This window comes from Oncorhynchus keta, chromosome 8 (assembly GCF_023373465.1).
Source record: "Oncorhynchus keta strain PuntledgeMale-10-30-2019 chromosome 8, Oket_V2, whole genome shotgun sequence".
NCBI lineage: Eukaryota > Metazoa > Chordata > Actinopteri > Salmoniformes > Salmonidae > Oncorhynchus > Oncorhynchus keta.
The window spans coordinates 5,314,410-5,324,342 of NC_068428.1; the positions used below are offsets into that span (position 1 = coordinate 5,314,410).

A 9,933-nucleotide genomic window follows, 5' to 3' on the forward strand; every position below is an offset into this window, starting at 1 on the left:
AATTATCTAATGATAGCAACATCTAAAAATCATTTTTTATCCAAAATCATTGAAATTAATGATCACAAACGTTTAAATAATGACAGTGGGTCTAGTTATATGTGATAACAATGTATAGTGAGCAGTGAAATAACTATTGGTTTCCATTTGTGGTGACTGCTGACTGACATTAGGGATGAGATTAAATAGATCCTGGAATTTAGCCTGGTCTGGAGCAGGCTAGCTCCACAGAATAAATCTCCATGGTAATTTATACCATAACATATCCTCCTGCCCCCTATCCATCTTTAGTGCAACCGGATTACGGATCAATTGAGCCAGGATCACCAAGATATCCTGGCTTAATCCCTTATCCTAGTTTTGTGCAACAGGCCCCTGTTCATGGTAAATACCAAACAACATCAAAATCAACCTATGCATGGTAAATACCAAACACCATCAACCTCTGCAAGGTAAAGTGTGCTTTGTTGCCTAATAGCAAGTTTATGAAACGGACCCACTCTTTCCTTATGTTGGTCTACACATCCTCTTTGTTCTTCATGGCCCTTCTCTTCTGTTGGTCTACACATCCTCTTTGTTCTTCGTCGCTCTCCTCTTCTGTTGGTGTGCACATCCTCTTTGTTCTTCGTGGCCCTTCTCTTCTGTTGGTCTACACATCCTCTTTGTCCTTCTTTGCCTTTCTCTTCTGTTGGTGTACACATCCTCTTTGTTCTTCGTGGCCCTTCTCTTCTGTTGTTCTACACATCCTCTTTGGTCATCGTGGCCCTTTTCTTCTGTTGTTCTACACATCCTCTTTGGTCTTCGTTGTCCTTCTCTTCTGTTGGTCTACACATCCTCTTTGTTCTTCGCGGCCCTTCTCTTCTGTTGGTCTACACATCCTCTTTGTTCTTCGTGGCCCTTCTCTTCTGTTGGTCTACACATCCTCTTTGTTCTTCATGGCCCTTCTCTTCTGTTGGTCTACACATCCTCTTTGTTCTTCATGGCCCTTCTCTTCTGTTGTTCTACACATCCTCTTTGTTCTTCATGGCCCTTCTCTTCTGTTGGTCTACACATCCTCTTTGTTCTTCATGGTCCTTCTCTTCTGTTGGTCTACACATCCTCTTTGTTCTTCGTGGCCCTTCTCTTCTGTTGGTCTACACATCCTCTTTGTTCTTCTTTGCCCTTCTCTTCTGTTGGTCTACACATCCTCTTTGTTCTTCGTGGCCCTATTCCTTACACAGGAAATGCCGATCAAGCAGAAGCCATGTCATTTGTCCCCAGCGACACTAATCATCAAAAAGGGACTCATTAATGATATGTTGACACAAGATCTAATTGAACGTTTCTCCTCCCTGGGCTGCTCCTGTTGTCCTCATCCCAAAAAAGACCGGTGGTCTTAGATTTTGTGTGGACTATAGAAAGACCAACAATGTTTCCCTGAGTGATGCCTATCCTCCTCCCACCATCCACGAGATCTTGGAGTCCTTGTCTGGTGCTGTCGTACTCACTACCCTTGACCTCAATAGTGGTTATTGGCAGGTTGAGATGGAACAGGAAAGCAAGAACAAGACTGCTTTTGTCTGTGCTGAGGGCTTGTTTTTCCTTTAAGGTCATGCCTGGCAGCCATACCCCCTGTCTCCCAGCAACACACCAGAGAATTCACCTGTCAACACAAAATCTCATCATTACTACCTCATAAACACAGTGATATTCTTGACACAGCCATGATGGTTATAAATAGGGGTTGTGTGGCTTACCTTGTGATAGGCACTGATAGATTTCAGAGGCCCGAAAGATTCTGGAGTCATGGACTGAGCCAGGCCATTTTGCCACAACATTGCTGATCACACAGTCAGCATTGCAGACCATCTGAAATCATAAGATGAGGAATATTACACCAATCAATGCACATCACTGGCAATGCAGAGTGTTCGTCAATGGACAATATCAAAAGTTATGTTCACCTGAACATTAATGCTGTGAAAGGATTTCCTATTCACAAAATCGGCCTCATGGGCACCTGAGGGGGCTTTTATCCTTATGTGTGTGCAGTCCACTGCACCAATGACATTGGGGAAACCTGTCACACAAAGTAATGAGTATCCTACTATGTGTTAACAGTTGTCCTGTAATTTGTAGATCCTCTTACCTGCAATCCTATAGAACTCCTCTTTGATGTCACAGAGTCTTCTGTGGCCAGGGAAGGAGATGAAGACATCTGCTAATGCTTTGATAGCCAGACACACACTCCTTATTGTGCGGCAAATTGTGGAATTGTTCAGCTGTTCTGCATCCCCCACTGAGTACAGGAAGGCTCCACTAGCAAAAAAGCGCAAGGCCACACAAACCATTTGCTCCACACTCAGTGCATGGCTCCGTGCAGTGCGGTGCTTAATCCTGGGACCCAGTAGTCTGCATAGATACCTGATGCCATCTGCAGAAAACCTGTATCTTTCATATAGATGGTCGTCAGGGAAGGCCAGTGGGTCCAACCGGTCCCTGAAGACCCTTTCTCGCCTGAAGGCTCTCCTCAGCACAAGTGCTTCTTCATCCACCACATCTCGCACGAATGGGGATGCCATTGTCAGAGCAGAAAGGAACACACAATTTTGGGCCTTCATATAGGCTAGTGGCCACACCTGGTGCTGGGGGTGGGCAAAGAGGGCGATGCCTTATAACGATGACTTGGTTGTACTGATTGCTGGGAAAATAAAAAAACCTTAGAAAGATGCCACCGTCCTGTGTGCTCACAATAAGAGCTCATATGTCATGGCTCACTTGACTTTACGAGAATATACCTAATTTTTATTTTGAGCTGTGTCATCTTCTTGGAGCTGGGGGAGGAAATACAAATAATGATTAATACATTTGTGTTACAGTTAGCATACAGTGTACATTGAAGGCATATCTCACCTCCCTCTCAAGTTTTTATTTCAAGGTCCAGTTTCCTAATTGTCCTCTTTTTATTTCGGACTCCAGTGCAAGATTTTCCATCTTTTTCTTCTTGTACTGAATGTCTATGTCTGCCAGTTCTATTTGGCGCCGGAGGTGGTTGCCATACAACTTTCTGATAGCTTGTGAGCTCTGTGAACACAATACAATTAGCGCAGATGGAATTTGGCAGGATGTGGTGTCCTTTTATTAATACGCACTATGTTGCCAGGCTGGTTTTCCCACTGTATAGCATCTGGGTCCTGTAAAAGAAATTAGATTTTTTGATTTTGATGAGGACTCCTCACCATTGTAGAGTAAATAGTACTTTCACAGTCTTACCATGATACCTCATGCCTTCTGGAATCCAGAGAGATGGTCTCCTCCTCATCATCATCGTCTCCATCATGTGCTGTTGCTGCTGCACTGGGGCCTTCACCCTACCACATTTAATCGGATTCATATTGAAGCTAGTAGACAAGACATGCCAGGCCTACAGTATGCCTTTGATGGAGTACTCACTGGATCAGCATCGTCTGGTGCTTGTGCTGGTGGCTCTAACAGGAACACAGTGCTGCCAGACACTGCAAGGCAATAGGTAAACCAAAGTCAGACAGTCCAAATTGATTCAATATGAATGTGGTTGTATCCCATGTAGAGATGGAAGGACATACCTTGAATGAAGCGGGTGGCATCTTGGGAGGAACCTATGCTCGTCTCTTTCCCCCCAGGGATCCCCTCTAAGACGGGCCTGCCTTTATTTAGCTCCAAGGCCATGTCCTCTGCTGGGGTAAGGTCAGCCTTTGGTGACCCACCACCCGTGCCTTGTCTGTGGGTATTCTTTTTCACTGCTAAAACAGTACAGACAATGTGTGAGCAGGCACCCTCTGGGTACAATATATGCTTGTGCTTTGTTAAATATTAGTCAGGGACCATACCATTCTGCAGAATGTTCTTGTATTTGATTTTGACCTGCTGCCATGTCCGTTTTGGCCCGTTCATGTTTAATCTACACACACACACACATTTAATGGGGTCACACTGCAAAAAATTACTTGGTATTTTTGTCATGGAGGCATACGAGGAGGTAAAATATATAATTAAGAAGAAAGGCAACACCGCCACAGTGATAAAGCAAAGAGAAAAAGCGTGGCAAAGTATTGCAGACCGCCTGAATGCGTAAGTAGTGCACAATTACACACTCACCGCTCCGCTGAAACATCACAATTACAATTCAAATATTTAATTCACATCTCCAAAAACGCAGTTGTACTGTAATTATGAAACGGTTAAATTTTTAATTGAAATGCACTGCAGATATGAGTGAAATTGTGTAAAGTAAGTCCATCACACTGTATAAAGCTATGATAAATTATTATTAAAGCCTTACATTATTATTTAACGTTACTACGCTCAGTACGGTTTAATCTTAGCCGTTGTACTCTGCTTCTTATGTTGTCCACCGTTTTTTTGTGTTTCTCCTGCTTTCATTAATGTAAAGCTGCTTTGACAGAATGAAACAATTGTGAAAAGTGCTATATAAATAAAATTTAATTGAATAAATAGATGAGCTATAATAATAATCACTTTAATTTATATAGCGCCTTTCAAAGGACCCAAGGTCGGTTGCTCACTGCACTGCAAAAATGTCTTTCTTACTTAGTATTTTTGTCTTGTTTTCAGTAAAAAAAAATATCTAAAAAACATCTTGAATATTTTCTTGAGCAAAATTACCTAGGAAAATAAGCAAAAAATCTGCCAGTGAAACGAGAACTTTTCTAAAATTAAGTGTTTATGGAAAAAGTAAACTTATTTCAAGAGAATTTTTATTATATTGACAGATTTTTTATTTGCTTGTTTTAAGCACACATTTACTTAAAGTTTATATTTTGTCTAAACTATACTTATTTTGCTAGGTCATTTAGCAAATCAAGAAAATACATCTTTATTTAAGTTTTTTTATTTTTTATATTTTTACTGAAAACAAGACAAAAATACCAAGTAATTTTTTGCAGTGTGACTCCATTAAATGTGTGTGTGTGTGTAGATTAAACATGAACGGGCCAAAACGGACATGGCAGCAGGTCAAAATCAAATACAAGAACATTCTGCAGAATGGTATGGTCCCTGACTAATATTTAACAAAGCACAAGCATATATTGTACCCAGAGGGTGCCTGCTCACACATTGTCTGTACTGTTTTAGCAGTGAAAAAGAATACCCACAGACAAGGCACGGGTGGTGGGTCACCAAAGGCTGACCTTACCCCAGCAGAGGACATGGCCTTGGAGCTAAATAAAGGCAGGCCCGTCTTAGAGGGGATCCCTGGGGGGAAAGAGACGAGCATAGGTTCCTCCCAAGATGCCACCCGCTTCATTCAAGGTATGTCCTTCCATCTCTACATGGGATACAACCACATTCATATTGAATCAATTTGGACTGTCTGACTTTGGTTTACCTATTGCCTTGCAGTGTCTGGCAGCACAGTGTTCCTGTTAGAGCCACCAGCACAAGCACCAGACGATGCTGATCCAGTGAGTACTCCATCAAAGGCATACTGTAGGCCTGGCATGTCTTGTCTACTAGCTTCAATATGAATCCGATTAAATGTGATAGGGTGAAGGCCCCAGTGCAGCAGCAACAGCACATGATGGAGACGATGATGATGATGAGGAGGAGACCATCTCTCTGGATTCCAGAAGGCATGAGGTATCATGGTAAGACTGTGAAAGTACTATTTACTCTACAATGGTGAGGAGTCCTCATCAAAATCAAAAAATCTAATTTCTTTTACAGGACCCAGATGCTATACAGTGGGAAAACCAGCCTGGCAACATAGTGCGTATTAATAAAAGGACACCACATCCTGCCAAATTCCATCTGCGCTAATTGTATTGTGTTCACAGAGCTCACAAGCTATCAGAAAGTTGTATGGCAACCACCTCCGGCGCCAAATAGAACTGGCAGACATAGACATTCAGTACAAGAAGAAAAAGATGGAAAATCTTGCACTGGAGTCCGAAATAAAAAAGAGGACAATTAGGAAACTGGACCTTGAAATAAAAAAACTTGAGAGGGAGGTGAGATATGCCTTCAATGTACACTGTATGCTAACTGTAACACAAATGTATTAATCATTATTTGTATTTCCTCCCCCAGCTCCAAGAAGATGACACAGCTCAAAATAAAAATTAGGTATATGAGCTCTTGAACAGGTTGATTTTGATGTTGTTTGGTATTTACCATGCACAGGTTGATTTTGATGTTAGGTATTTACCATGCACAGGTTGATTTTGATGTTAGGTATTTACCATGCACAGGTTGATTTTGATGTTAGGTATTTACCATGCACAGGTTGATTTTGATGTTAGGTATTTACCATGCACAGGTTGATTTTGATGTTAGGTATTTACCATGCACAGGTTGATTTTGATGTTGTTAGGTATTTACCATGCACAGGTTGATTTTGATGTTAGGTATTTACCATGGACGGGTTGATGTTGTTTGGTATTTACCATGGACGGGTTGATGTTAGTTGGTATTTACCATGGACGGGTTGATGTTAGTTGGTATTTACCATGGACGGGTTGATGTTAGTTGGTATTTACCATGGACGGGTTGATGTTACTTGGTATTTACCATGCACGGGTTGATGTTGTTTGGTATTTACCATGGACGGGTTGATGTTAGTTGGTATTTACCATGGACGGGTTGATGTTAGTTGGTATTTACCATGGACGGGTTGATGTTAGTTGGTATTTACCATGGACGGGTTGATGTTAGTTGGTATTTACCATGGACGGGTTGATGTTAGTTGGTATTTACCATGGACGGGTTGATGTTAGTTGGTATTTACCGTGCACGGGTTGATGTTTGGTATATCTTTTTTTCTATTTTTCTAAACATCTACTTCAAAATACAACCAGCCTCGCCCAATGTGGTTTGGATCTGTTTTTTCTAAAGTATTTTTATTTACTTCGGAACCGGCATTCCCCATCAGAAGCTAGCCAGCTCACTAGCTAGTAGTCAGCTAACCACTGCTAGCGGTCTACAGCTAACCTTTCACTCGGAAAACTCTCTCCAGTTTGCACAACGCAATTCAAACCATAGCATACCAGACTTATTTTCTCTCCATATCCCCAGATTCCTACCACAAGCTCTGAACCTTTTCACCGGATCATCGCAGCTAGCTAGCTGCAATCTGAGTGACTACTCCTGGCTAACATCAGTTCCGAAGCTAGTACCAATTAGCATGGAGCTAGCCCATGCTAGGCCCATCTCCCGGCTAGCTGAAGAGGTCCATCAGCCACTTCTGGGCTACAATACCCGGACCCCGGCTATTATGAGGATTATGAGGATATATTGACATCAGTCAGGAAGGTCGCAAATGGGTCTTCCAAATGGACAATGACCCCAAGTATTCTTCCAAAGTTGTGGCAAAATGGCTTAAGGACAACAAAGTCAAGGTATTGGAGTAGCCAACACAAAGCCCTGACCTCAATCCCATAGAAAATTTGTGTGCAGAACTGAGAAAGCGTGTGTGGGCAAGGAGGCCCACAAACCTGACTCAGTTACACCAGCTCTGTCAGGAGGAATGGGCCAAAATTCACCCAACTTATTGTGGGAAGCTTGTGGAAGGTTACCTGAAATGTTTGGCCCAAGTTAAACAATTTAAAGGCAATGCTACCAAATACTTATTGAGTGTAGTAAACTTCTGACCCACTGGGAATGTGATGAATGAAATACAAGCTGAAATAAATGTATCTCTCTACTATTCTGACATTTCACATTCTTAAAATAAAGTGGTGATCCTAACTGACCTAAAACAGGGCATTTTTGCTCGGATTAAATGTCAGCAATTGTGAGAAACTGAGTTTAAATGTATTTGGCTAAGGTGTTTGTAATCTTCCGACATCAACTGTACATGTCGCAATATGTTCGAACAAGTTTGACAAGTGTTTACCTGAGTTGGTTACTATGCATTTTTTAAATGTTGATTTGTGTGCACTTGCTGTCTATGTGTGCCTCAGACTCACAGTAGTGACTCATGAGCCAACTAGAGATAGAAGCTCGCATCCGCTACAAGACCATGGTGCTTGCCTACGGAGCTGTGAGGGGAACGGCACCTCAGTACCTCCAGGCTCTGATCAGGCCCTACACCCAAACAAGGGCACTGCGTTCATCCACCTTTGGCCTGCTCGCCTCCCTACCACTGAGGAAGTACAGTTCCCGCTCAGCCCAGTCAAAACTGTTCGCTGCTCTGGCTCCCCAATGGTGGAACAAACTCCCTCACGACGCCAGGACAGCGGAGTCAATCACCACCTTCCGGAGACACCTGAAACCCCACCTCTTTAAGGAATACCTAGGATAGGATAAAGTAATCCTTCTCACCCCCCTTAAAAGATTTAGATGCACTATTGTAAAGTGGCTGTTCCACTGGATGTCATAAGGTGAATGCACCAATTTGTAAGTCGCTCTGGATAAGAGCGTCTGCTAAATGACTTAAATGTAATGTAAATGTAGAGGAAGTTAGTCAGCATTTGCGCTACCTACTACACAGCGTTACCAAGGCAGGAGTTGCTATTCCTGTCTACTAGTACCACTTCAGTAGCCCAATGATTAGTCTCAATGGAATGTCTGAATGGCACCAAAAGGACTATTCACTCCCTGTTGGGTTTGAAACATTAGTGAAAATGTCACCGTTTTGAGCACAAAGTATTTGAGGTAAACAATGTATTGGAGCCCAACTTCAACGTTACTCATATATTCCGTCTATAATTACAGTGGTGGTAGCGTGTCAGAAGAGCAACAGCACAAACTCTGAAATGAGAGCAAACCACTTAGTCATGAGTTTCTGATTTGCCATCTGTGTGGCATGATAGAACAACTTAATGTACATTCTCTTCAACTCAGCAGACATAGATAATTGTTAGAGACCTCAAAACAGGGGAAGGATCAACAGTTACCCCAGCTGGACAGAAGTAATGTTTTGAATGTACTTTCTACTGACAGGTTGGCTATAATAACTACAATTACAATATATACCCATCCATTCACCCGTTATCCATCTGTCCATCCATCCACCCACCCAGTCATTTATGTTTGTGTGTTTGTGTCTGTTTTTCTGTCTGTCCATGCATAATCTGTTGCCAAGGATTTGACAAGGATTTTCTTTTCGTTAGGTGACCTTCTCCATACCTCCATCCTGTCGATCCATAGTGTGTGCGGGCTTTTGTTCCAGTCAAGCACAGGAAGTTGATGGCACCGTAATTGGGGAGGACGGTCTTGTGGTAATGGCTGGAGCGGAGTAAGTGGAATGGTATCAAATACATTAAACACATGGTTTCCATGTGTTTGATGCCATTCCATTTGCGCCGTTCCAGACATTATTATGAGCCGTCCTCCCCTCAGCTGCCTTCACTGCTGAGTCAAGTATAATTAACACATGAGCTAAGGGTGAAAGATTAGTTGATTTGTTTAGTCAGGCGTGTTAGTACTGGGTAGAAACAAAAAACTGCACAACTTCTCCAGGACCAGGTTTGAAGAACACAGGACTACCACTACCATGTAAATCATTGTCAACACGTACTGGTACTGCTTGTACCTCAGTTAGCCAGCAGGGGGAGACACAGGTCCATAAAACAGCAAAACGTGTACATTTGTTTGACCCAATTTTCTACTCTTCCCAGAGACTATTGGTATCTCTGTTTTTCATGTAAATGCAGACAATACATGCAGGTTGCAGAAAACAGCTGCAGGTTAAGGTTGCCCCATAACCACAGATCTGGGATTTGGATTGGCGTATGTTTCCCGTAAAATTCTGGATGTAAAATGCAAAACTGAGCAAGAACACGAAGTTAGTTACTGGTGGTCCCCTCAAACTATGTATCCTTCTAGCACCTATCTTATTAAACAACTTTTTATCACTTTTGTCTGTGCCCTTTTTGCTATTTATTTTATGTTGAACAACAGAAATATAAAAAATGATTGAAATCTTTTGTTTCCTCATGCAATGGCTGCATT

At 42.2% G+C, this 9,933-nt stretch overlaps 2 protein-coding genes across 2 annotated transcripts; one reads left to right on the plus strand and one right to left on the minus strand.

Moving 5' to 3' along the window:
• Window positions 1-1,589: 1,589 nt before the first annotated feature.
• Window positions 1,590-2,606, minus strand: LOC118387175 (putative nuclease HARBI1). The gene is made up of 4 exons (XM_052524723.1): window positions 2,129-2,606; window positions 1,944-2,059; window positions 1,737-1,848; window positions 1,590-1,642 (listed from the first exon to the last, which is right to left on the minus strand). Exons 1-4 carry the CDS (start codon window positions 2,598-2,600, stop codon window positions 1,590-1,592), a joined length of 753 nt encoding a protein of 250 aa, XP_052380683.1. The 5' UTR covers window positions 2,601-2,606.
• Window positions 2,607-3,985: 1,379 nt separating this feature from the next.
• On the plus strand, window positions 3,986-6,117 carry LOC127931586 (uncharacterized). The gene is made up of 8 exons (XM_052524731.1): window positions 3,986-4,089; window positions 4,958-5,028; window positions 5,116-5,292; window positions 5,383-5,444; window positions 5,527-5,619; window positions 5,707-5,748; window positions 5,817-5,990; window positions 6,070-6,117. Exons 2-8 carry the CDS (start codon window positions 4,965-4,967, stop codon window positions 6,103-6,105), a joined length of 648 nt encoding a protein of 215 aa, XP_052380691.1. The 5' UTR covers window positions 3,986-4,089; window positions 4,958-4,964; the 3' UTR covers window positions 6,106-6,117.
• The last annotated feature ends 3,816 nt before the right edge of the window (window positions 6,118-9,933 follow it).

Coding starts and splice junctions, on each gene's coding strand:
- LOC118387175 (XM_052524723.1), bottom strand. CDS start 2,600: ATGAAGGCCCAAAATTGTGTGTTCCTTTCTGCTCTGACAATGGCATCC. Junction 2,060..2,128: donor GGAGTTCTATAGGATTGCAG/GTAAGAGGATCT, acceptor TTTGTGTGACAG/GTTTCCCCAATGTCATTGGT. Junction 1,643..1,736: donor CTATCAGTGCCTATCACAAG/GTAAGCCACACA, acceptor TTGTGTTGACAG/GTGAATTCTCTGGTGTGTTG.
- LOC127931586 (XM_052524731.1), top strand. CDS start 4,965: ATGAACGGGCCAAAACGGACATGGCAGCAGGTCAAAATCAAATACAAG. Junction 5,293..5,382: donor TGCCACCCGCTTCATTCAAG/GTATGTCCTTCC, acceptor ATTGCCTTGCAG/TGTCTGGCAGCACAGTGTTC. Junction 5,620..5,706: donor TGGATTCCAGAAGGCATGAG/GTATCATGGTAA, acceptor TTTCTTTTACAG/GACCCAGATGCTATACAGTG.